The sequence below is a fragment of the Salvia splendens genome, chromosome 16, assembly GCF_004379255.2.
Source record: "Salvia splendens isolate huo1 chromosome 16, SspV2, whole genome shotgun sequence".
In the NCBI taxonomy this organism is placed as follows: Eukaryota; Viridiplantae; Streptophyta; class Magnoliopsida; order Lamiales; family Lamiaceae; genus Salvia; species Salvia splendens.
In genome coordinates this window covers 1,303,671-1,331,167 of record NC_056047.1, presented here as the reverse complement: position 1 = coordinate 1,331,167, position 27,497 = coordinate 1,303,671, and the positions used below count along the sequence as shown (strand labels likewise).

The window sequence follows — 27,497 nt, the reverse complement described above, 5'->3', positions numbered from 1 at the left end:
AAGTGTAACATCTATACTATCTATACCACCATAGGTATATTTGAGGAATCACTAGGTGGAGAAAAGGGAAGGAAATTATGCAAAGGGACGAATTGAAAACTTATAGAGTTATGTAGGTGCTCGAATAAGTAAGTTGGACTCACTTTTCAATTTGAATATGTAGACTTGGAATAACGAATTCCATCACATCAAACTAGTGACTCTATTTTATTTTTATTATAGTATATCACTTATTATTATATTTATACTCTCTTTGTATTCTAAACAACCACTCATATGCCAAAAGCGAGTAACATACCAATCTTGATTTTCCGCCAATATAGTAACATACCAATCTTAATAAAATTTACATAAAATACAAACTATCCTCATGCAATGAATACTACTTCGATCAAAATAATGTAATGAGACGGACTTTAATAAAGTTAGGTAGTGTGTTTTAAATTTTAATTGATCGAAAGTGAAAAGGAAAGATACTAAATATATTTGCATTCTTTTCAAAGTCAAAAGGCAAGAGATCTAAAAACAACTGTATTTAACGCTTATAGGTGAAAACTTTTTACAGAAATTCAAAGATATTTAGCGAAAATTTTAGCTAACTAATAATCAATATATTAATTATCGATTCATATCAAACCCAAACAAAAAATTCAAAAGGAATACATAACTCTATGTTAGAACACCACCAAAGTTAAGAATGTGAAAATCACTCACTGCCTCAGAAAAATTGTTAAAACCAGTAGGAAGGGGGAAAATCCCCTAATGTCACATGGTCTCATCACTCTCGTCGTCTCAAGCTCGACCGCCACTTAATAACACATCGGCTGCTTGCCTCACACCAAAAAATCCCCAAGCAGCCTTGTAAAAATTCGAATCCCCAAAAACACAACATGTAGGTGGTGTTTGCCATCATTTAGCAAACCTCTCCCTTCACTTGTACTGCATTTACTGCATAAGAATATAGGATTTAGTGAATGGGGATGATACAGGTACGGGTTTTCAGCACAAGATACGTTGTGATTGTAGGTAGGTGGTGGCGTGGTGCTCGACAGAGACATGGGACAGCATAAATGGAACATTCAAAATCATGTTTGTGTGTCATTAGATGCCATGAAGATTGGGAGATTGTCCACATGCAAAATCATGTTTTAGTCGAAACGCATGCTAACAAGGATGAAACAATTCTACTCGAGCTTCTTCAACATAAAGTAGAAAAGTGGGAAAAGAAAAGAGGGGGAATGGTTGCTTACATGTGGATATGTGGGCATGAAGTAAACTGGCCGGTGTTGTCCTACTGTCATCTGTTGTCCATACTGCAAGAAAACTACTTAATTTTCCTCGGCGCAAAAAAAATTGTGGGCAAAATCATAGGTAGAGCAAAATATGACTAACCTGAGGTCCGTTTGGATGGTAAAATTGTTGTGACATTGGTGTAGCCAGTGGATTATACATAACTGGCGGCTGTGCAGTAAACAAAGGTCCAGCCTAAACAATCATGATAAGCCCAAAATGGATTGGTGAGAGTTAAATTTTCTAAGAAAGTGCAGGCATATGATGATCAAGATGACAAGGAAAAAGTAGTTTCCTTCTCTGTAAACTGAAGATACCAAGGCTATGATTGATACTCCTGTACACAAAGATATTTCTTCACTTTTTTTTTTATAATGAAAACAGACATAAACATACATTGTCCAATAAGCTCATTTTCTATATCTTCTCCTAAAAAACACTCTTAAAGCACTCAAAAGCCATTCTTACGAATTACAATCTCATAAATCTCGCAGTTATTGAATCATTAGATACAGAATTTCTTTAGTTTGTGCGATATTCTTCTAATTTTGACATTATTGCTGTTGAGTGACATGCAACTGAAGGGCTGAGAATTATTGAATGAAAAGATCTAGCATCCACTAGTTATTATACTACATGTGTGTGACAGCTAAGGTAAGCTCGATTCGTAGAAATATGCTAGACCATCTAAATCAAGATAAAAGGCAGTAGCAATAGAGATATGTGCACTCACCCCAACACCAGATGGCATGCCATGCATATGTGTTGCAGTAGCCATAGGTGGATAGTAGAAGGAATTATCTGCAATAGGAGAAATCGGTCTAGGTGGCTGAAATGGGACGAAGCTCTTAGCATTTGCATTAAATTTAAATTCCTGAAAAAGACGAGTAAGAGAGTTAGCAAAAGACAAATCAAGCACAAAGGACATAATGACATGAAATCAAAATTTCCAATCATGTAGTTCACCTTGGCATGTGGATTAAGTGTTGACTTCTCTGAAGACAGCGAAGCAACAGATGAACTAGGAGACAATCCACGGCCAGCAGAAGTTGAGGTACCTCCTCCGCGATCAGAAGCGGATGATGCAGAGCTACTGGTCCGGGCAAGAGAGGTTGCTACCCCTTGTGCTTCAGGACATGATGAACCCTTTGGTAACTCGTTGAAGAAGCTTCCCTTATCCTGAACTTTGGATGAAAAACGTGATGGATCAAATGCAGTAGCATTCGCAGATAATCCAACCTTCAGACAGCTTTCTTTATTCAATGAGTTTGAACCTGAGAAGGTAATCACATCAACCTTAATGAACACAAAGATGAATATCATGGCTCAAGGGGAAATAGTCTATAGAACTCAGAATACGACAAAGCAAAAGAAAATTAATTTAAAAAAAACTGTAATCCCTCCGTCCCACTCAAGATGTCCACATTCTTGAGTGGCACGGGATTTTAGGAGTTTAAAGGTGGATAAAGTAGAGAGAAAAGGTAGTTGAATATTTTAATGAGGGGAGAGAGATTTATTTACAAATATATAGAAAGTGGACGTCTTGAGTGGGACAAACTATAAAGGAAAGGTGGACATCTTGAGAGGGATGGAGGAAATCCTAAAGATTTTTGAAAAACTCATCCAATAAAAAGAAATTTAGGTCTAATTAAAAAGAATGAAGAGCCAAACATATACGAGTGACTGGAAAAATAAGAGAGATCACTCACCCTCGGCTTTAGATGCTCTCCGATCATGTACCTGCAAATAAAAGGAAAAAACAAGTGACAGTTAGATCCAACAACAACAATTCAAAGAAACGCCATCAAACTCCAGAGCACTCAATAGACTCTCACATCTTGCATTTCTTCATCCTCCAATACTGTCTCCACAATATCTTCATATGATCTCTCATGATTCCCCCGGTAGACTGAAGAAAAGCGAGTTTCTTCATCTATCTCAATGTTTCCATCAATTTGAATACCTCTTTCCTACACAATAACATAACTGAGATACACAAAAAAGCACATACTGAAGGAAAGATTAAAAAAACATGAAGCCAAGTCTCAGTCCGACCTCTGCGAGATGAAGATCAAGGGTTTGTTCACCCTCAATCTCTCTAGCTATCTTTAGAGCTTCTCTTTCCAATTCTCTCGTTTGAGGGCCTCTATCGAGCTTCGTTGTGTAAAGCTCCTCATCAAAGGTGCTCTTAACTCCAAATAAAGTTTTATTTACCTCAAACTGATCCCAGCCTCTGTTGTCAAATAAAGGTACCATACTAATCAAAATAGCATCACATGTACTGAAATAATTGGAGATATACGGGAACTTTTTCATGAATAAATAGTAACTTCAACAATTCAAATCCTACTATATAATTTCCAAAAGGTAATATGTTGCTATCTACGAAACCATGGTTGAAAGATTTTTGAACATCTAACCACAAATTGAAGTAGACAAGAGGTTTCGGAGTTAACTAAAGTCATACGTGCAAAATACCTGTTCCAAGCACCATCAAATATATTCTCCAGTTCAGGACACCCAGGATCATCTTCATCAGGGACCCATCGCTCCAATTCTCTCCCCGCCTCTACATTCCGAGATTGTGATATGCAGGAATCTGTCATAAGCTCTTGCTGCTTTCCACGTTGGAGCTCATTCAGGAAACCATCCCTAATTACAGGCACGTCCTGTTCCGGTTACAATTTACAAATAAGATTAATTTGGGATTTTAAATCCAATTACAAAATATCCATGTTAGCAGAATGCTCTGCATCATAATCAAGATAAAACAATTTACATAAGTTACAGGTAACTTTATCATGCAAATGCCAATGTAGCAGTCCAAATTTGGCATCAGAATTTTTTTTTACAAGTACGAATACTGTTGTACCTTTGCCATGATTTGCACAAGATCCGTAGCAGGTATTATCAAAGTCTTAGAAGGAGGCTCGGAAGAATCTGAAATATTTTTCTGACCTTGAGAACCATTCTTAACTGAACATGCCATTTTCAGAATAACTCCTATACCAACGAAATAAGTACTATGTCAGGGAGACTTTGTAACTGCAGGGTTCAAAATAGTTCTTAAAACACAGCAAGATGCTTTTATCATTAGCCTTATTGAGCTATATTTTCTTAACGTACCATAATCCTCCCCGCTGATTGCATGGAAGATTCCAGAAAATAGTGATCCATCTTGCACCTGTACTTCCACTTTATGCCCGATGAGGCATGTAGTTAAATATATAAGTCTATCACAAGAGTTTGATTCATGTGAGTCTGCTACACCTAAAGTTACTCACCGTTAGATTTGGCAGATTATACACAAACTATGAGATCACAATCATGAATTCTTAACTAAACTGCTCCTGCTATCAGCTGAAACTTACTGTTAAATCTTGTTGCGGTATCTCCTTCGATTTTATGGTGACGATATCCGTTTGAAGAGGATCTTGGTGGGAGAGCTTGCTGCATATTCATCTTCAACCGACGCAAGCAAATAAATTAGACCCAGGAAAACGTACTGCAAAGGAAACAAACAGTTCAGTCAAAATCTTTCACCAAACCCAAGATAAAGTTCAAGACTTTGAACTAGATAACTTCTCTTGGTAATATGAAAGGAAACAACAAAACACCATCATTTAGGTGTGACCATGGATCAAATGCCTAGAATAGCTGAAGATTCAAGCGGTTGATATCCATAATTATTAACCATGTTCATTGAATAAGCCAAAATTACATGATTTCCAGTTTGAGACAGGTTCGAATTATTCACCAGAAATTTTCTTTTACCAGCATAGAAGTTTGCATATCTTCTAATTGTGTAGAAGGCATCCGGATACATGAAATTTATAATTAAGAAAAAAAGGATAAATTAAACCAACAGAAGATGTCTCCATTGGAATTTACTAAGACACTAGCAGAAGCAGGATCCAAACAACAAAGTTGTCAAAAACTAGATTACAAACTCACAAAAAAGGATAATGTAGTGAAAATGGTCGTTATTTAATGTTCACAAATCACACATAATAAGTTAAAACCAATACTTCAAAAAAATGAAAGAACCTTGAATTCTAAAGATTCCCCAAAGCTAGAAATCCAAGCCTAGCATGCATCAGCAGATTTATTTACTATAATAGGCAAAATATTGCATTACAAAATTAAAAAACACCAACTTCAACCAAACATAACGGTTCCTGATAACGATCATCATTAACAAATAACCACCAAAATCAACAAACGTAAATAACTGTTTACAACGCACCTGTATAGCAATCACCAAGCAACAAAATGGAGTAACTAAAAATTATATTTGCAGCTATTTTCCTTTGTTTGTGTTCAGTTATATCATTTTCCAAATAAATCCAAACGAATATTACTAGTACAATGGATAAAATCAACTAAATTGGGAACTATATCACCCTAGAAAAAAAATTCCTCCTTGAACCTTGAGTTTTTTAATTCCATGGAACAAATCACGTTAAGCTATGCATCCTGCGATGAAGGATGCCGGAATTACTCACGGGAAATAGAATGGAAGATGTAGGTTGTAGAGAGAGAAAGGGAGGCAATCTCGGAGAAGGTTTGATCGAACAATGAAACGACGTAGTTTTGAAGGCTACAGCCGCGAAAAATCCGGACCCGGCTCAGGAAATGGGGCTAATTGTGATTGTGAAATGCATTCGGCGAAATTCTGTCTGCTGATATACGGTACCCGGAGACCCGACCCGACCCGACCCGACCCGAATCAGATATGTCGTTGAATTTCGCGGAGGTTGGTTATTTGACTGGAAAGATTTTATTTTTGAAACGCGTTAGTATTTTGTTTAGAGTGAATATTCTATTTTGCTTCATCTTTTTGGCATTTTAATGAATAAAAAAGTACTCCTATCAAAGAATAATGGTAAAAAATATCTAGCATTTTTGTTTATCATTTAGTACTATAATTTATTTATTTAAAAAGATGGAAACAAAGAAGAATATTTCTGCAAAGTAGTTGGAATGTGGATATAGTTTGATCTTTCAAAATACTTCTGAAAACAGTTCTATTGCGGCATGAAAATCTAAACCAAAGAATAGATACACATTTTTTCTTTTTTCTCTACCCTGTTTCTTGATCCCTCACGACAACAGTAGGATCATATAATACAAAGGTCAGCTTCAAAGAGCAAATGAGACACATAATCCCCAAAGACGTACACACCGGTGTAAGATATAACACCTTAACCGGCACATTCCCGCTTCAGAAGCTCGATCATGCTGAAGCAAACGCCTTTCTTCGTGCGTTGCCTCAGCCATAGTGCACCAATGCCACTGTTCGAATCAAGAGTATGATGTAGCAGAATGGAATCCTCAATCGCGATGCACCGTCGTAATTAACAGAATGAAGCCTTGAAAGCCTATCATACAGGTTGACTTATAGAGGTAGTTGGATCCTTTCGGACCAGTTGAAGATGTCTGAGTACACCCGATCGCCTCCCAGCTCCTCCCCTGTAGCACCGGCAGCAACCCTCATAATGTCCTCGATCAAAGCAAAGTTTCCCATGATGTCAACATGGGCACCACTCTGCGTGCCGCGGCCTTCAAGAAGATTAGATGGGGGAGCATGATCACACTCCCTTATATAAGTTTTCATTCCTGAAGGATTGAATCTAGTTTTTCCACGCCACCCTTTTGCACTCATGTAGCCTGCACTTAATACAGGGACAGTTTCGTCCCCATCAACGGTGATAACACCATCTTTTATGCATCTATCTATATTTTCTTCAACCGCAGATGTATCAATTTGAAAAGGAATGTAGCAGTCTGTAGCCGCAACCTGTCTGTATACATAAGCTCTTTCAGTAGGAATGCCAATTCCATACATTGAAAAGATTTCCATCTCAGGGGCATTTGGTAACCTGCAAAAAGGGTGTTGTTAATGTATATTACAAAATGCTGCAAACCTAATAAAATCACGGATAAAAATTAGTTAACAGAGATCAAAAGTTAAGTACACTCTAACCTTGTTTCTAATGGATTTGACCAATATTTGTAGTCCGAATACTTGGGGTCGTCCAAGTTATCAGCAATACCATAAGAAAAATGAGCACCGCCACGCTCCATCATTTTGGGGGCAACGTAGTTTAGCAGATCCAGTATATCTCCAGCAGTATAAACTTTATATTCAGTAACAGATGTGATGCCACTAATACCCATGTCATGATACTCTGTCCACACATCTTGGCAAGTATTGTTTGCAAAATTATTGCCCTTTACAGCATCCTGCAAAAAACAACTTGATCGTATCAATATAGTAGTAACAGTCCATGACACAATTAAAAAGACACGTTTAACTATATCATGTTTATACACCATCCAGGCACATCATGCTTTTTTCTTAGAGCTGTTTTCAACTCAAACATATTCCAAAGAAAGGTAAAATAAGTTGAAAGAGATTGAGATCAGAGCAGTATTATCTTTTGACATGGATTTCTCATGACTAGGCTGCTGTTTTGTCTTTATACAGAGAACAATCACTTTCATTTTTGTTTGTTTTTTGAACTCTTAAAATCAAAGTAATCTAGCTTGGGATGTAAATCACATTCACTGTGGTGAAATTAAGATTTGGTTTAGCTAATCTTCTAATATTAATTTTAATCTGATGCTGCTATTTACAGTTCTTTTATATCATTTTCATGAAATCATTAATTTGCCAGATGTCTTTATTCTTCCCCAGTCGCAAGAAACAGACCCGAGAAATGGCAAATATGAAACTGGTGGAGACTAAATTAGGCACTTCCCATAGTAGGGACTAATTAACATGCGATAGATATCACAGATGAAAATAAGAAACGTTACCCTAAAATCAACTCTCTGAATATCCGAAGAATCTGCCTCGGCTACATCTTTCCCAAAGGATATTATTCTTCCATAATGGGCATGTTTTACTTTTGGTTCAATATTTCCATCTTCAGTAAAAGTGGAGTTCTCAGGTTGGCTGGTATTTTGTTTTCTTTTGCTAGCGACATAACCCTGCTCAGGTGACCAGTCAAGTCCACCCCAAATGGTTTCTCCACCTTTTGGTATCATGGACATTGTTGAATCCCATGTCCTAGTCATCTTCATTACGTGCTGCAAGGTTGGATTCGGAACAGATCCTTATCCAGGACACCAGGAGCAACGGCCCTGAATACATCGACCAAAAAACAGGCACCGGTAAGCACAGGAACTAACCATACAAAAGATGGGCTGGCTATCAATCTTAACATTGAATTTGTACTAAAGTAAACAAGAAGTTCGTACCTGGCCACAGCAATATCTCTTGCTTCTGCAGAGAAAAGCCCAGAAACAGCTTTCGGAACACCTAAAAGTGGCCCCCCAATGTTCATCACAGCCTTTATATGTTTAGCACACCAGTCTGGTCCACCTCCTCCACCCATTGGAGCAGGTGCTTCCACCCATTTCATAAAATGGAGAAAGTATAGAGCACCCATGGAATGTGGAATGATTACCGCCCTGTGTCCACTTGTAGCAACCATAAGTTCTATATTACTTTTTATTCTGCTCAGTGCTCCATCACGCACCTGAAAAGTAAGTATTTGATAACAAAAGTGCGTCAATAATCCAGTTATCTCATGTTTAAACAAGAACAGAGGATTGATATATGTTAACACGTACTTCTGTGTTCTGGAATGAAAGCCTCCAGTCATATGCAGCCATGTACATGGCTTTCTCTTCATACCCAATCTGAGCAAGATTAGCTATTAGAACTGCCCAAACAAAATATCCTGGAGCAAAGTAATCTGCCGCGACAAGGCCAGTGACAGGCCTGACTCTCACACCAGGAGGATCCAAGCCAGTTTCATTATCCAATGACATATGCTCCACCCAACATAGTGGCCTACCAGTAAAAATAAGGGCCTGTTCACTCTCATGGTTTTTTTAATGGCCGTGAGATAAATATGTGGCTGAATTAGGTGGTGGGCCCCACCTGAACAGAATTTAGTTTGCATGTTCAGTGAACATGAAATGGTGACTAGTTTAAAAACTGTTGCCTCTTCCAACATGTAATCTGACCAAATAGCCCCCACCATCTCTTCAAAATTCCCTGCTCAACACTTCCGAAAAACTTAGCAGCGAGAAACGAAATCTCAAATTTGAGTCCACTCCCACCCAATTATTTTGGGCAAAAAGGCTGGATGTAATAAAAAATGAACCACAGTCTTTACTTCTACAAAACCTCATTGAGCGGCGAAAGGTACGACCGAATCTCCCTGAGGTGCGAGCGGGAACCTCCCCGTGCGGAGAGGCGTTCTTGAATCTCGATTTAAGTTGTATCGTGGTGAGTTGTTTGAAATTCAAGACACCCATGTGTGAGGAAACAACAATCAAAATTAACGGAGCAGATGCTATGAGCTGTGAGTCGATTGGGATTTTTTTATTCTGAAAAGATGTGTATGATTTGGTTAAGCAATGGAGTGATGTATGTAACAGAGGTAATTTTCGCGCCCAGTCATGGCGGCCACTCCTCCGGCGTCGATCGCAGAGAGGCGTGCGCGCGAGAGAGAGAGTTAGGGATGGATTGAGGGGGTGACGATGATAATTTGGGGGAATTCAAATTTGGTGGGGTAAAGTAGTCAAATGCTGAAATAATCTGAAGGAGTCAGAAATTAATAACACCTTCTGTGGAAGATTTACATCCAGTCAAATGCTGGTGAACAGTGACGGGCCATGTTGTTAATAGAGGGCTGACATGTTTAAAAACATGTCCACTGAACAATACGAAATATTTGGATTTGGGCTGTTAACACACTATATCTGCCAGACTGAACGGGTCCTAAAAATACAGGTTGAAAACTTATATAAGAAGCAAGTCAATGACAGATAAGAAACTTTTGAGGAATAACTGATTAATAAGTTTATCTCATGTATTGTGTCTCAGAAGCATGACAACATCTTACAGGAAACACAAGAGTCTTAAACACACACGCCAGCACACTCAGACACCACTAATTACTTTACATAGTAAAATGTTCATTTACTAGTCCTGCAAATACCAACTTAACTCCTAACTAGATACAGATCTAACCTTTTAGATACATTGCCGTATTTAGATACACAATTACACATTGACTGTACAAAAGCTGAAACATTATTCCAATATTTATTTTCCTACTCTATCTACCTTTCAAAAAACCAAACAACCAAATTTACCTCAAAAGCAAGGAATAGCGTAACATGGAAGAAACTCCAAAAAGCATATTATCCCAACAACAAAAAGAGATAGTCAAGTCATATCTTCACCTCTTGTAAACATCACCAAAAGTGCCTCCCCACAGCCTCTTCCTGAACAAATCTTCAGCACAGCTATGCCCCTCCCACAGCTCCAGCCCTCCCGTGACGATTCCCGGCACGAACACCACCGGATGCTTCGCCTGCAGCCCCTCCTTCTTCAGGTTAACCCCCGGAGGGTCGGGCATTGGCCCCGTTATCGCCTCCGTCACGTACTGCGGGAACGAGGAAGGCATCATGTTGAACAGGAACAGCAGCGCCCACCACACCACACAAACGCACCCAATAAACCAGCAGCAATTGTCCAGGCACGACCATTTCCGCTGCCTCCTCGGTTTCCGGAGCTCCGGCTTCTTCTCCTCCGGATCAGGATCCCGGACCGACTCCGCCGCCGCGGCGCGCCTCCGTCGCAGCGATGGCATCACGGAATGACTGTTTGGCGGGAAAATTGACCGATCCGGATTGTTTTTTTTTTTAAATTCTGTGAATTGATTCGTTTTTTGATGATCGAGGCTGCTGCTTGTGCGTGAGAGCGTGTGACTGCTCTGAGAATGAAACTGGCGGCGGCGGCGGAGGATTTGGTGGCGTGAGGCTGAGTTAACGATCGAATGAATGATCCAATCTCGTGTCAGTAACTCAGTATCACACGGCCGATTCGGGTCGGGTCTAACTATACTTTTATTTCTATTTTTATTTTTATTAAAGATGTTAATTTTACTATTTTTAATAATAAATTATCATAATTCATCCTATGTTTTATTATGTTTCCAATTACTTTTCCCTACATTAAAATATAGAATATGCAAATGTCATTTTCTCTCTACTTTAACATGCAGTATTAAACTATGGGGAGTAGAATATTTCCGAATTTTGCTATGAAATTATTTTTAATAGTTCAACCTCAGAGTCTACTTTTTAATTTAATTCGTGGACTATAATATTTTCTGTCCATTGCATGGGAGGCACATAATTTGAAATAGAAACCCGAGTGTTTTTCTTTCTAATACTCCTATGAAACATTTGGAAATTATTTTCATTTTATTACTAGAAAAGATCAATACTTATATGTTCAACAGTCTTAAAATCTCCACCGTCACATTGAGCTTTAAAATTATAGAGATTCATGGAATTATTTATGTATTCATTATTATTCGTATTGTGATTATTGGATCTAATAAATGGATTTAAATTTTAATCTAGATTGGTCACGTTTTTTTTGTTAATTTTATAAAGAGGTTAATTTTTAAGTACTGTATAACAAAGAACAAAAAGTCTTTATTTGTGGGCCATATTTTAATAGGCCAATTTATAAGTTAACAATTTGGGCCAAATTATAAAATAGATTTAGGTGGGCCTGAATTCTGATTTGTGTTCACTGACCATTCCCTCGAACAGATGTGATAAAACAATGGAATAATATTAACAAAAATATATGGATATACATTTTTTAAACAGAGATAACATATTAAATTAATACTCCTAATATTCATTAATTGATCGGTTGTATGCAAATAGATGACAAACTTCAAAATTAGAATTTAGTTCTGAAGTAGCTCTACCCACTACCCTTGCTCATAATTGGCAAAAGAACATCACTATTTTTTATGAAGAAAATATCACTTTCTCATTAACCATGTTACACTAAAAAAAGATTTTAAATTTTTATTTGGGACATTACCGATTACAAAAAATTACTACTCCACTGCGTATCTATAAGACTATAGCAATTGTTATATCTAACGAAGTATCTTTAATCACATAAACTAATTGCTAATTGTGTAGTTTTATTCTAAGAATTTCCCTCTGCTTTTAGTTTATTTTTTTGCATGATCTTAATACGTTAACGTTGACATATATTGCGAATTAAGAGGTTATCATAGCTCAATTTTACTCTAGCCTCTTGAAGTTATATACCAAACATGATGCATGAAGTATGAACTTACCAATGTTATATTTGCAGACCCCGAATCCAGTGCAAAATAGTTACTTTGCTGTGGAGCCCAAGAAAAACAATGATGTTGCACGTATGCCTGCCAAGTATAATACTTATCCTGACCGTAGTTCTCGAAGAGAGGAAACCTCTTGAAATGCTGCATCTGGTAATAAGATCTCGTAAAAAAGTTTTCTGTGTTTATCACTTCTTGAGGCATTGGAATTCCTGTATTAGGTGGCATATGCCCCTCATCCTGCCTCAGCTGCTAATGTTGTTCCAGCTTCCACAATTGCAATGGTTCAGCAGCAGCAACAGCAACAGCAACAGCTGCAGCTGCAGCAGCAACAATAGCAGCAGTTCTCCCAGATGTATCCCCAACTTCACGACTCCCATTTTGCTAACATGATGCCGTATCGTCAATTCTTGCCTCCTGTCCATGTTCCGCCAATGCCTGGTTACTCCAATAGTCCCACATATCCTCATCCTTCAAATGGCAGCAGCAACAACAGCTGATGCCTGGGAATAGCTCCCATGGGACTCCAAGTGGTGTCAAGTATGGTATCCAACTGTTACTCCAACTGTTTTTGGAAACTTCACCAGTCCTGCTGGTTATGCCATCAATGCTCCTGGGGTTGTTGCCAGCACCGCAGGCCATGATGAATGCAACTCTATATCATGCATGTTATAGCCATACTGAACTTTATGCATGAACATGAATAATATCTATATTTCAATGAATTGATAATAGGCTATATAACCCTAGTCTAGCACTATGGAGCATTTGCAGTAGTGGACAAATTGTGAGTCTTTAGTAGCAACTCTTGTCTCTTTCGTCTTTAAAGCGTGCGTCATAAGGCTAAAGCAGGACACATGGGATGAATAAGTTGGGAAATGCAAAGGTAGAGAGACATGGCTTTTGTCGTAGCTTTAGAAAAAGAAAACCTGCAAAGCACCCGAGAGCCTCGGATCACTCCCACCTCACCTGCTATATTTGTTTTAAAGTTTTGGTCTCTTGCATCATCATCTTTCATTGGCCAGTCTCTTTGTGTTTGTTGCTTCTACTAAAAAAGCTTGTGTTGTTGAACAATGGAATGATTTGGCCTTTTGTCAGAGAAAGAAAAGATAAAGAGGGTGGCTTTTGATTTGTTGTATGGATTTGGATCACTTGGAAGTTCATCAGTTCTTGTGTGTGTGTGTGTGTGTGAATATATTCTGTTATTGGGATTGGTGAAAAACATCTTTGTTTGATGATTTGGTGATCGTGCATGATTCCCATGTTCTTCCTACCCCCCACCTTCTTTATAGCTCTGAAACTAAAGCATTTCACTGCGTGCGTGCGTGTGAGAGGTCTGTCTCGATACTAAAGTAGTGCAGTGTGTGAGTGTGTGAGAGAGACGAAATATATATTTAATTTCTTTTTAATGTAATCTATTAAACCACTCTTTGAAGATTTGTTCCAAATGGAACCTTGAACTTATCACAAAATTCTCGAACTTTTAGTAGTAAAAGTGTATATAAACAAGGAAAGCTTAATACAGTATTTTGATTCATAGTAAATGTCAACATTATTAATTTTTCAATAATGTCACAAGGCTCATATTTTGGTTGTTGATAATACAATGTAGTAGTATATTTTATACATTGGGTATGTATATAGTAGGTTGTATATATATACTCTTGGGTGTGTATAGGTCCAAAGTAGCTATAGTATAATTGGAATTGATGAAAATGGAATCTCTTGTGGCCAAGCATCCATATGACAAGAAAGGAATCTATAATAGCTAGTATTCTCAAAATTTGATTTTTCCATGTGAACAAATATTGTTTGATGCAGATCTATGATATTACCCACTCATCATGGTTTTATTTTGTCTATATTATTCTTGGCATGATGCAATACCACTCTATGAGTAATGTTCCCCTGCCCAAACATTTATTATTATTTAGTTTATTAAATGGTAATTGTCTCATAGTATTATATTTTTATGCAAAAAAAAAGTTATGAGCGAAAAAAATTAGCAAACAACGTAAAGAAACAATAAAATAAAAGCAACACACATAGCCTGGCGCTATCTGTCAACTTCATTAACTAATGAAAAACGAATAGAAAAACACTAAGTACCCGTGGATGGCTTCTTCTATGAATTTTTTTGAGTAAAAATACACTAGTCTAGACACACATCCTTGATCAAATTTTACTTATTCGTTATACAGATTACACCGCAATGTATCTAAAATTCTAAACCATAAAATGAGTATGATCTTGTCTCTTATAAGTTATATATCAATTGATTTTACACCCTTAACTTCTGGTTGCATTCTTTATTTCAATCAAATCAAATCAAATCAAATCTTGATTAAAATTCTTTCCGTAGAATTTCTTCCAACTTTGCATCACATCCGAACCCCCAATGTTGAAAAAGTGATTTTTGAGAGCCCCACGTATGCAATTACCCCACTATTCACTTTGAATAAAACCCATATAAAATGGGATACTCTACAATGGTAAATGATTCAGAAAAATCGAATTTAATATAAATTTCTAGTTTTCATGAATCATGGACAACCAATGGTTTGACCCTGTACATGCACGTGCGCACACGCACACGCACATTTTACTTTTAACAATAAATGTAAGGAAACTCTAAAAGAATTGATAGGAAATTCTTAATATTCTCAAAATTTAAAGAACCGGTTGATATTGCAAGTTTAGGGGAAATTAAAGATTGGTTTTGTGCAACAATAGATATATAAACGGGCCATCGATATGATGCAATTTTTTATAACATGTTATGTTATAATTTTATCTATGTATGTTAGTATAATGATTGTGCTATTTATATGATGAACACTTTCACGAACACAAATTGATATAGATATCACACGATCCATTATTTTATGTATATGTTGAAATAATTCCAACAATTATAGCACGACTTGTATGTTTCTTACATGAACTAAGTTATAATTAAGTGGTAGCATGATACCAAATATAAGGCCCAACTTCGTTGCTTTCCCCATTTAAATGGTCACTAACTTAACTCGAATAGTTTGCAATATATGCTCCATTAAAAAAAGTTTACCATTTATCATTGTATTTATTTTAATTATTTTAATTTAAATGTAATGATTTAGTTATGTAATTTGAATTCATGTTGCCACGTGATATGTTAGACAATCACAATTACATAAATATTTTCTCTTCTTTTTCTTTTTGATATTGTGATTGGCTAGACATATACTGTGTATATGCCAATGTGATCGTGCCAATAAACTTTTACTACATAAATTTGACTCACTTAATTAGCATTTTCTTCGACTACTTATATCATAACTAACCTCTAATGTGTATACGACACAAGCAAAAACTAAGATAGTTTAAATAACAGTAGTATATTTCAAAAAAAAAAAAGCGGATCAAAACTAGAAGCATCATTTTCTCAAATCTATTTAAATACATATTACTCAACATTAACTTGTCCTGACATTTCACGAAATTGGACTGACTCGATGACGATATTATTCTAGACTAATTTTATTTCAAGAAAAACTAAGATTAATAAGCCAAAACTAATACGTATTACATTATTAAATTATAAGATAGATATTAAGCCATATGATCTATCTAAGCAAACACAAAATTTATAATACTAAATGTTAGTAATACTATCAAATTGAAACCAACATTAACTAGAAAAAATTGAAATAAGAGATACACTTGCCAGCCCATTCCCCCCTATATAAGGCCATCCACAACGCTGTTCCTATACCGTTCCTTAAACCACTATTTGAGGGCCCCACTGTACTTTTTTACTCCATTCCTTAACTAAGGAACGGAACCTGCAACCCTCCGTTCCTTAACCGTTCCTTAACCGTTCCTTAAATTACTATTCATTCTATTTCAATTTTTATTTTTATTTCCAACTAAATTAAATTAAATAAACACACTTTATTAAAAAACAAACATACTTTATTAAAAAACAAACATACTTTATTAAAAAACACACAATATTAAAAAAAATTACAACTTAAACTTAAAAAAATTAAAAAAAACACACAATTCAAATCCTAAAAAAATAAAAAACACACAATAAAAAACACACAATTAAACGTGGGAAAATAAAAAAACTACTCCGCCGGCGAATCATCCTCCGGAGGCGGTCGAGGTTTAGGGGGAGGGGGAAGACCAAGTAGTCCTGCCATATGCACAATTCCGTTCCACCAGGCCGTGTATTGGGCGTACGAGAAGCGGGAAGTGTCCGCCATTGTGGCGGTTATGTACGCCACCATAAGTGTGTTCGAGCCTCCTTGTGAGCCCGATCCCGAGGCCGACTGGCTTGATTCTCCTCGGCCCTTCCTCGCTCTAGCCGCTTTCGCCGCCTTCGTCCCTTGCGGACGACGGCGCCCACGGCTAGATCCCTCGTACTCGGCGGCCGTAACCCCAACCTCCTGCGGGTCACGATCACTGGGCGCATCGGTGTCACCAGACGAGTACTGGCCGCTCGTCGTGTGCTTCGTCCGCTTTGAGGTTGATCCCGAGCTGGAGCGGACACCACCGGCCCACCTTTCCTCGTCCTTGACGAGCTGCCAAATATCAACATATTTGAACTGTACACCGGTGTCCTGGTGGAAGGCGCGCAAAGCCGCCCTCAGTATGTCGGCGCCCGAAGCTCCGCTTTGGTAGTGCGCCGCTTCGGTGGAGTAGATCCCGCAGAATTTTTTGACCTGTAAATCGACTCGGCCAAAGTGAGCACGAAGCATTGTATATTTGCGCTTCCGGGCCCCTTTCGGCTTAGTCTCGTGGTAGACATCACGGACCTTTTCCCAGAAGCACTTGGCGGCTTGTTGGTTGCCGACGATAGGATCATATGAGACGGTGAGCCAGGCGGTGTACACCGCCTTTGTTTCTTCGTTGGTGTAGGGATGCCGGCCCAGATCCTCCGGCTCCTCCTCCTCATCCTCCTCGGGTGCCTCAGACGCAGCCCTGTAGCTTCCACCGCCTCGGCCTCCTCCCTGAGTGGGTTCAACGGGGATATCCTCCCGAATCTGGGACAAACCCTGGGAAAGCTGCGAGCCGGAGCCTCGAGCGTAGGCATCCACATCGAAAGTGGGTGGTTGGTACCCACCCGGCGTCGCCGACCCCTGCGTGCCCGGCGTCGATGACCCAGAACCACCAAGTGTGTTGTACATGGTCTCCCAATCGCCGAACGCGTTGAGATCCCACCCTCCGGCGCCGCCACCACCGTAATTGCCGTCGCCGGACATTTTTTGAAGAGATAGAATATGAAAATTGGAGAGAAATTGATGTTGATGTAGGAAGAATAGATGTGTAGTTGTGTATAAAATGAATGAATTAGGTGTATTTATAGAATAAGAAAATAAAATAAAAATTAAAAAAATTAAGAAAAAGTTAAAAAAAACGGTAATGTTACCGTTTAAAAAAAAAAATTTTAAAAAAATCGATGTTTATAAAAAAAAAATAATTATTGCGTCATTGCTGACGTGTCCCACTCGCGGGCCGGCGAGTGGGAAGCACGCACGCACGGGGATCGGCCACGTCGCCCAGGCGCGTGGCGGCTTGTTCCGTGCCGCGTTACGTGCCGTCGGCACCCGGCACGGAATGGGAACGGGACGGGAGCGGAATGCAGCGCCGCAACGCGTTCCGCGGCGAAACCGTTCCGGCGGAACGGCACGCGGAACGCCGGCGGCACGCGTTGCGGGTGCTCTAAAGCTCTCCCCATAAGATGGAGAAAAAACTGCACAAAACAGAACTCTCTCAAATTCTCTCTCTCTCTTTCTCATAGCGTGCAGGCAAGCTTTGAGTAGACGATGCGCCACTCCATCTCCTTCCCCCACATCAAATGATCATGAGTGCCATTGTTTCAACTGTTTTCGCTCACCAAAATATTCACCCCAACTGTGTGTTGTGTGTGTAACCATTTCTGTTCCTCCACATGATTGTGTTTCCCTTCTATCGCAGCTATCTCTCTCCCTGCAGCTTTTGGCTCACTCTAAGCAGACAATAAAGTTCTCCTTCCCTAATTTCTCCTTTTTTCTGATTTCTTCGCTTGATTTTGCGCATAATTAACCGATCATGGTGGAGAGGTGCGGTTACGGAAGGGAGAGCGAAATCTCGCATTTCACCTCCTCGAATTCGTCGTTTTCGTCGAGTTTGCTTGACGCGATCTACCGCTCGATCGATCAAGGAGACGAGGAGATGGTGATCTACGGCGGAGGAATGAGGAAGAAGAGCTTCGGCAGCGTGGAAGGCGCTAACGTGCGCCGCGGCGTGTTTGAGCGTGATGAGGAGATGGAGAGTTTCCAGCGCGCTTGCATGATTGAGAAATGGGTGGAGAAGAAGGTGAGCGAGAAATCCGCCGGTCGGAGGAAATCCGTCGCCGATTTTCAGGTGAAGAAGCTGCGGAAGGATCGGGAGAGTTCCAGCTGGAGCTCCTCCGATTCGAGCTCGGGCGGCACCGGTGGATTCTTCTCTTCGTCGGAGGCGGAGTCGTTTCAGGTGCAGCGGCCGAAGCCGATCAGAACGGGGCTCGAGAAAGAGAAAATCGACATGAATCACCGCGAATCGGAGCAGAAACCTAAAATTGAAGGCGGATTCTCGAAGACGAAGCTGCGCGCGCTGAAAATCTACGGCGATTTGAAGAAGGTGAAGCAGCCGATATCACCCGGCGGAAAACTCGCCGGATTCCTAAACTCGCTCTTCCCCGGAGGAAAAGGCAAAATCGGCGACGAATCGCCGATTTTGAAATCCACAACCGCCTCGACGTGCTCTTCCGCGTCGTCGCTCTCCCGATCCTGCCTCAGCAAAACGCCTTCGTCCAGAGGCAACCACTCCTCCGCCGGCGCGAAGAGATCCGTGAGATTCTCTCCGGTGAGCGTGATCGTCGACTCAGAAATCAACAACAAAAAGCAGACATCATCAAATCGCGACGCGGCGAGGAATCAGAGCAGTAAAAACAGCATCAGAAGCGTGATCAACGAAGAGCTAATGGCGCACGTGATGGATCAGAACCGCCGAGCCGAGGAGGTGGCGAGGGATTTGCTGAGGAATTACCAGAGGCAAAATCAACAACCACAAGCTAAACACGAGGTTTTCGATCGAGATTTCGACGACGACGATGATGCAGCAAGTTGCGCGAGTTCAGATTTGTTCGAGCTCGATAATCTCTCGGCGATTGGGATGGAGATGTACAGAGAGGAACTGCCGGTTTACGAGACGACACGGCTCGATTCCACAGGCAACGGATTAATCTATTAAAATATTTAATAATGGTTTAAGTATTAATTAAGAATATTATGTAATTTTAGTTTTTTTTTAATTATTGGTTTGGGGGTTTACACGTAGTATCTGACTGTAATCAATTTAATTTTGTGCATTGTTTTCCTGGTAGTGTGTGTATTTGGTGGTGGTGAGTAAAATCAAATAAATTTGAAAATGTTGTTAGTAAATTAGTACTACTATAATAATTTTGGATTAAATGGAAGTGTGAAGCATGCAGTGGAAAAGTAAAGGTGAAGAATCTGAGGTGGACAAGATTATGAAGAGAGGTTAGAGCATCTCCAGTGGGCGTGTCACGCCCGCATTTCCTAAGGATAGGAAGTACGGTGGACCGCGACTAGGGGGGGAATAAAGAAGCGGGGAAGAAAGGGGGTAACAAGAATATTTGACCCAAAACATTTAAAAAAAGGAAGTTCACTTTTAAACATTGTACTTAAGACGACATTACAAAAGTTAAAGTATTCAGAGTTTAAAGGAAAACATTGTATCGGGTTACAAGCAGCGGAAAGACCAAAAGACAGATGCTGCCATGTATGACGACACGACACCATCCAAAAGACCAAATAAAAATACTACTTCAGCTTTGGCTGCTCATCATCCGTCATCCCCATCGTCGCTCAACCTGCACATTAAGAAAACAACATGCAGGGCTGAGTACTTATGCACTCAGTGGACACACGCCAAAAACATAGTTTGTCATGCCATAACAGTGTAACCTTGGGGTTTTGAGTATAATGAAAATAACCCAAGTACACAAAATACATTTCATAAATTCGACTGCGCAGTCATTTTCCGATATTGCCACCCTTATTCCCTCATTCATACACTATCTGATCCAAACCATGACAAGGGGCGTGGCCACACCCCAGGTCATCTAGACCGGCCAACTTGCTCTCAGATGGCACCCAGTCTCGTGTACACTAGCCTGAGGGTTCGCAGCCCAACAGACCCGAATTCGATTAAACATATGTGGTAAACCACTTCAGATAGGTTTCAAAATAAAACAGTTGGCAAGACAAACAGTTCACCTCCATAAAAACATTTCCGGAACAAAGTCCGTATTAAAGATATCCCACAGTATATTAGGATAGGAAAGCCCACCTCGATTGCTTAGCTTTTAAAATAATTCCCTTCTTCAACCACACTTTCCTCGTAAACGATCACCCTTTTGAAAGATAAATAATATCATGATTAGAGTCAGGGTAAACGAGGTTTAAACGACAATGCATGATTCCTACGTGGACGACTTCAACATCTAGCACGTTACACGTACATACACTTAACAACATGTTACAAACAAACACACAAAGTCACACGTTCGAAACACACCCCGCACGCAAACGACGTACCCAAAACGCGCACACGACACACGAACACAGCACTCCAAGTCCTGGCATACCCTTACTGTGCAAACGGCTCACTTGGCTCGGAAAAGGTTCGGAAAAACTCGGAAAAAGGATCGGCGTCTCGGCCTGGCTCGGTGTCTCGGCCGCCTGGCTCGGCACCTCGGCCGACCGTCTCGGCCGCCTGGCTCGGCACCTCGGCCGACCGTCTCGGCCGCCTGGCTCGGCACCTCGGCCGCCTGGCTCGGCACCTCGGCCGACCATCTCGGCCGCCTGGCTCGGCACCTCGGCCGCCTGTCTCGGCACCTCGGCCGACCATCTCGGCCGCCTGGCTCGGCACCTCGGCCGCCTGTCTCGGCACAGCTCGGCACCTGTCTCGGCACAGCTCGGCACTTGTCTCGGCACAGCTCGGCACCTGTCTCGGCACAGCTCGGCACCTGTCTCGGCACAGCTCGGCACCTGTCTCGGCTCAGCTCGGCACCTCGGCCGACCATCTCGGCCGTCCGGCTCGGCACCTCGGCCGACCATCTCGGCCGCCTGTTCGGCACCTCGGCCGACCGTCTCGGCCGTCCGGCTCGGCACCTCGACCGACCGTCTCGGCCGTCCGGCTCGGCACCTCGGCCGACCACCTCGGCCGTCTGCTCGGCGCCTAATTTACACCCCTTTTCCTCTGACCCCCGATTCTCAAACCCTATACGACAAACACACCACGCATTCTACATCCCAAAACACACCCAAACACCTGGGATCATCCCTTCCAGACTCTCCACAAATCTGCCCTAGGCTGAACCCAACAACTCTCGGCCAACACACACGAAAACTCTCGAACCAAACACTGATTCCTCCGAGCCATCTCTTGGCCAAACACACCCACATTCATCACAAAAACCTATCACTCAGAAACACGCCACTTGCACATGAAAACATCTCCCAAAAACATACAACTCGCGAAACTGCGCAGTTTACTTGCAAAAATCATAATAAAATCATACGACATCCAATGAAGCTGAAATTTACACACCACACAAAGGACACATTAACCTTTACACAGTTCAAAATTCGTACCCAACGGAGATCGTTTGCTTAGTTAAAAAGGGGTCGGAACCCACTGTCAGTTACCAACAAAGACATGCTTCACACAGACACATCATCCCACAACCTATTCAGCACCTAAACCCTCCAAAACGTCCTATATGCATGAGGTTTCGAAAATTAACAAGGGTTAGGGTTACCTTTCTCCGAATAGTTCGAAACGTAGGTCAAAGCTTCCCTACTCCGATTTCAAAACGGTACGCGAGAGTTTGCTACCTTAATGAAATCAGGAATCAATGAGAGGGAGTAAGAGGGAAGGTAAAAACCGAGAGGGAGAAGAAGGGAGACTTACCAGAGAGAGAGTAACTTTGCGAGAGAGAGAGCGAGCGAGAGAAAGAGAGAGACCGAAGAGGGAAAGAGATTGGAAAAGGGGAAAAGAATCGGTTAAGAGGGAGTGGGGGAGGTTGAGAAATTAGTGGGGAGAGGGGGAGGGGTTTTTTTTGAAAAGCCGGGAGAATTAGGGAGGGAGGAATTTAATTTGTTATTTAGGATTTTAATTCTAGCTTAATTAGTTAATCACTTTTAATGCTAGGTAAAAACACCCCATCCGCAACAATAGTGTAAAGCAATTAATATTCCCACACCATATATTAAGCACAACACATAAGACATTCATTAATTTAAAGAACCAAAAACCACAAGATCTCGGATATTACATTCCTCCCACCTTAACAAAATTTCGTCCCGAAATTTGTTAGATCACTCAAACAGCTCTGGAAACTTCTCTCTCATCTTATCTTCTAATTCCCATGTTGCTTCTTCGATTCCATGATTCCTCCACCGTACTTTCACCGAAGCGATTGACTTATTCCTCAATTCTTGCACTCTTCGATCCACAATGGCCTCGGGCTTCTCCTCATAGCTTAGATCGGAATTTAGGACCATCATTTCTTCTTGGTGAACGATGTGTGTGGGGTCATACACATACTTCCTCAATTGTGACCCATGGAAGACGTTGTGCACATTTCCGAAGCTTGGTGGTAGGGCCAATCTGTATACTACCGCGCCGACTCTATCCAAAATCTCGTATGGACCGATAAATCGGGGTCTCAGCTTTCCTTTCACTCCAAAACGAGTTATTCCCTTAGAAGGGGAAACTTTCAAAAAGACCTTTTCCCCGACCTCGAACTGTAAATCGGTCCTTCGAACATCCGCATAAGATTTCTGTCGATCTTGTGCCTCCTTGATCCTCCCACGGATTTGTCGGACAATCTCTATCATTTCTTCTACAGAGTCTGGTCCGAGAATTCTTCTCTCACCCACTTCATCCCAATAAAGTGGCGATCTACACTTCTTTCCATACAAGGCCTCATATGGGGCCATCTTGATAGTCGCCTGGTAACTATTATTGTAAGCGAACTCTACCAAGGGCAATACTTCTTCCCAACCCCAGCCTCGATCTAGCACCACGGCTCGTAGCATGTCCTCCAATGCTTGTATCGTTCTCTCCGACTGCCCGTCGGTTTGCGGGTGGAACGCTGTACTGAAATTCAACTTAGTCCCCAACTCGCGCTGCAGGCTTGTCCAAAATCTAGAAGTGAATTTAGCATCACGATCAGATGTGATTGTCGCTGGAACTCCATGCAAGCGTATAATTTCCCGTACATATACCTTAGCCAACTGATCGGATCCATAAGTGGCACGAACCGGCACAAAATGGGCAGATTTGGTGAGGCGATCTATAATCACCCAAATCACCGTGTTCCCTCGCTGGGATTTTGGCAGTCCTATCACAAAGTCCATTGCAATATGTTCCCACTTCCATTCCGGAATCTCGAGGGGTTGCAATTTCCCATAGGGCCGTTGGTGTAGCGCCTTTACTTGTTGACATGCTAGGCATCTCTCCACAAATGCCGCAACATGCTTTTTCATACCGTTCCACCAAAGCTGTCTTTTCAAGTCTTGATACATTTTGGTGCTCCCTGGATGAGCAGCGTATGGGGTTTCATGTGCTTCTCTCATGATTTCCATCCTCAGGCCTTCATCCTTAGGCACACACAACCTTCCCTTGTATGTGAGACCATTATCCGCTGCCTCACGAAAATTTCCGAGTTCACCCGTCCTCACTTCTGAGCGAATCTTTTCTAGTAACGTATCTCGCCGTTGAGCTTCTACAATTCTGGCTCTTAAGTCGGGTTCCATCACCAACGTGGCTACTATCCCTTCCACAGTCTCGGGCATTCTCACCACTTCCAAACGCATCTTACTGAACTCTTGGATTATACTCTCCTCGATAGTAAGAAAGGTGGCCAGCTGAGATTGAGACTTCCTACTAAGAGCATCGGCCACTACGTTTGCTTTTCCCGGATGGTAATTTATACCACAATCGTAGTCCTTTACCAACTCGAGCCACCTACGTTGGCGCATGTTCAACTCCTTTTGCTCAAAGAAGTACTTTAGACTCTTATGGTCCGTGTATATCTCACAACGGACTCCATAAAGATGATGTCTCCAGATCTTCAAAGCATGTACCACAGCTGCCAGTTCCAAGTCATGCGTCGGATAATTCAGTTCATGGGGCTTCAATTGTCTCGATGCATATGCAATCACTTTCCCCTTCTGCATAAGCACACATCCCAGTCCCACCTTCGACGCATCCGTATATACCGCATAGTCAGTCTCTGGCTCCGGCACAGCTAGGATTGGTGCGGTGGTCAATTTCTCCTTCAACAACTGAAAGCTCGCCTCACATTCTGGCGTCCAAATCATCTTGACTCCCTTTTTCAGTTGTTGCGTCATTGGCCTTGCTATCTTCGAGAATCCCTCGATGAATCTTCGATAATAGCCCGCCAGTCCTATAAAGCTTCGGATTTCGTTTTGTGTAGAAGGTGACTTCCACTCCTGCACCGCTTCTACCTTGGCCGGATCTACACGAATTCCATCTGAAGTTACTACATGTCCAAGAAAATTTACTTCCTTGAGCCAAAACTCGCATTTACTGAACTTGGCATATAGTTTCTCGTCCCTTAGAGTTGCTAGGACGGTTCTCAAGTGCTCTTTGTGCTCCTCCTCGTTCTTTGAGTAAACAAGCACGTCATCGATGAAAACCAGGACAAACCGATCCAGAAATGGATGGAACACGCGGTTCATAAGGTCCATGAACACTGCCGGGGCGTTCGTCAGTCCAAAAGGCATTACAACGAACTCATAATGACCATATCTTGTTCGAAAAGCTGTCTTGGGTACATCTTCTCGCCGAACCCTCAGCTGATGGTACCCAGACCTCAAATCCATCTTAGAGAAGACTCCTGCCCCTCGAAGTTGGTCAAACAAGTCGTCTATCCTTGGTAGTGGATACTTGTTCTTCAGCGTTAGTTTGTTTAGCTCCCGGTAGTCGATGCACATCCTCATCGTTCCATCCTTCTTCTTTACGAACAACACTGGTGCTCCCCATGGTGACACGCTAGGTCTAATGAATCCCAATTCCAGTAGCTCTTGCAGTTGCACCTTAAGCTCCTCCAACTCTTTTGGCGCCATTCTATAAGGTGCTTTTGATATTGGTGCCGATCCGGGCTCCAGATCGATCGTGAATTCTACTTGCCTGTCGGGTGGGGGTCCCGGCAATGCATCGGGGAAGACGTCGGGATATTCACTCACTATCGCCACATCTTCTATCTTCCTGTCTTTCTTCTCCTCCCCATTCAAATAAACAAGGTACGCTGGACATCCCTTCCTCATCATTGTAGTGGCTTGCAGCGCAGAGATAATGGACTTGCGTCGGCTCATTGGGACTCCGTGAAACTTCATCGGCTCTTTTCCGGGGGTTTCAAACGAAATTTTCCTTTCTCTACAATGAAGGGTAACGTGGTTCTCCGCTAACCAATCCATACCCAAGATTATGTCTACGCTACCCATCGTCATTACTTGCAAATTATAAGCCACTAAACTGAGTTCACCTATTCCAAAGTTCACACATGCACAAGATCGGGATATATCTATAGCCCCGCCTACCGGTGAGGTCACACTCATAGTGGGTTCGGTCTTAACAGTAGGTAATTCCAAAGTATCCACACAAGACGTTGATATAAAGGAATGCGACGCACCCGTATCAAACAAGACAACTATAGGCATATTGAGAAGTGTGCCCATACCTGCCAAGTTTCCTTGCTCAAAGGTTTCTTTCCCGTTTGCCGGCTGTTTCCCCTTCAAGGCGTAGGCCCTTGCTTGCGATGGTAATCCTTGGCGGCGTTGTTGCGGTGGAGGTGCAGGTAGTGCCTGGGATTGTGGACGGAAACCTAGCTGGTTCTGTCTCGTTCCCGTTCCCATGTGCTGGTTTGGGCAATTTCGGATGTAGTGGCCACTCCCACCACAGTTGAAGCACCTAGGGTCTCGACACTCCCCGGCGTGGTACTTGAAGCACCTTCCACATTGAGGGTTCCTCGGCGGAAAGTTTGCCCTCGGTTGGAAAGTATTCTGTCTCCCGCCATTGTAGGGTGGGTTCCTCATGTGTTGTGGCCTCTTACCACCATACTGAGCCTGGTCACCATCCCACCTCCTCTTCTCTTGGTGGCCCGGCTGAGCTTGTAGAGGTGTCGCGTTTGTTGTTGCCACAACTCTTGGCTTAGGGAGTGCATCTTCCACGTCCAGTGCACAAGTCAAGATCTCCGAGTAGGAGAGTTCTCCTCGACAGGCCAATGCGGCCTTTATCTCATCTCTGAGCCCGGCCCGGAACTTCACCGCCCATTTCTCATCGGTGTCCATCAACTCGGGCGCATATCGTGCCATCTGCGCGAGGGCTCGGTCATACTCGGTTACAGTCATTCGGCCTTGGCTTAGCGTGTGGAATTCTACCACCTTGGCCCGTCTGTACGTCTTTGGGACATACTTGTTGTCAATCTCCACCTTAAACTCCTCCCATGTTAGCGCCTCCAGGCGGGCAGGATTCATAGTTCTTTGCCGAGTCTCCCACCAGTAATCGGCAGCACCTGACAGTTGAAAGGTAGCACCAGCAATGCGCTCCCTATCTGTGCACTCCATGACCCTGAAGATACGCTCGAGGCCGCGTATCCACTCTTCCGCTTTGGATGGGTCTCCTTGTCCGTCAAATTTTGGGGGATTCTGCCTTGAGAACGTAACTATGAATCTTTCTTGTTGAGGCGGGGGTGGAGGTGGTGGTGGCGGTGGTGGTGGAGGTGGTGCCTCCACGTGGGGTTCTTGTCGTGGTTGGCGTGCACGTCTTGGCGGCATTCTGATTCAATATCCAAAAAGTGTTACTACAATTCTCATCCAAAATTACCACTTTCTCAAAATTTTCTTATAAAACCTTCATGTAGTATAAGATGCAACA

At 41.8% G+C, this 27,497-nt stretch overlaps 2 protein-coding genes and 1 pseudogene across 7 annotated transcripts; 1 reads left to right on the top strand and 2 right to left on the bottom strand.

Moving 5' to 3' along the window:
* Window positions 1–578: 578 nt before the first annotated feature.
* Window positions 579–5,937, bottom strand: LOC121769892 (polyadenylate-binding protein-interacting protein 4-like). 6 transcript variants are annotated; one of them, XM_042166668.1, is made up of 14 exons: window positions 5,537–5,697; window positions 5,338–5,376; window positions 4,662–4,795; window positions 4,417–4,560; window positions 4,163–4,293; window positions 3,769–3,959; window positions 3,346–3,523; window positions 3,126–3,260; window positions 3,000–3,030; window positions 2,257–2,564; window positions 2,024–2,164; window positions 1,393–1,485; window positions 1,251–1,313; window positions 579–948 (listed from the first exon to the last, which is right to left on the bottom strand). In XM_042166668.1, the coding sequence occupies exons 3-14, from the start codon at window positions 4,750–4,752 to the stop codon at window positions 946–948; spliced, it is 1,509 nt and encodes a 502-aa protein (XP_042022602.1). In that variant the 5' UTR covers window positions 4,753–4,795; window positions 5,338–5,376; window positions 5,537–5,697; the 3' UTR covers window positions 579–945. The 6 variants fall into 6 exon arrangements, with proteins under 6 accessions (XP_042022602.1, XP_042022601.1, XP_042022603.1 ...); XM_042166667.1 differs by lacking the exons at window positions 5,338–5,376; window positions 5,537–5,697 and adding an exon at window positions 5,796–5,937; XM_042166669.1 differs by lacking the exons at window positions 5,338–5,376; window positions 5,537–5,697 and adding an exon at window positions 5,720–5,932 and having other exon boundaries at window positions 4,417–4,551.
* Window positions 5,938–6,265: 328 nt separating this feature from the next.
* LOC121771416 lies at window positions 6,266–13,704 on the bottom strand (annotated as a pseudogene).
* Window positions 13,705–18,225: 4,521 nt separating this feature from the next.
* On the top strand, window positions 18,226–19,945 carry LOC121769854 (protein BIG GRAIN 1-like B). The gene has a single exon (XM_042166619.1). The coding sequence runs from the start codon at window positions 18,573–18,575 to the stop codon at window positions 19,752–19,754; it is 1,182 nt and encodes a 393-aa protein (XP_042022553.1). The 5' UTR covers window positions 18,226–18,572; the 3' UTR covers window positions 19,755–19,945.
* Window positions 19,946–27,497: the final 7,552 nt, after the last annotated feature.

Bases quoted from the DNA above. Each gene is read 5' to 3' on its own strand.
- LOC121769892 (XM_042166667.1), bottom strand. From the start codon at position 4,752: ATGAATATGCAGCAAGCTCTCCCACCAAGATCCTCTTCAAACGGATAT. The intron at 3,261-3,345 runs GTCGGACTGAGA...GTTATTGTGTAG, and splicing joins TTGATCTTCATCTCGCAGAG to GAAAGAGGTATTCAAATTGA. The intron at 1,314-1,392 runs GTTAGTCATATT...GTTTTCTTGCAG, and splicing joins ACCATCCAAACGGACCTCAG to TATGGACAACAGATGACAGT.
- LOC121769854 (XM_042166619.1), top strand. From the start codon at position 18,573: ATGGTGGAGAGGTGCGGTTACGGAAGGGAGAGCGAAATCTCGCATTTC.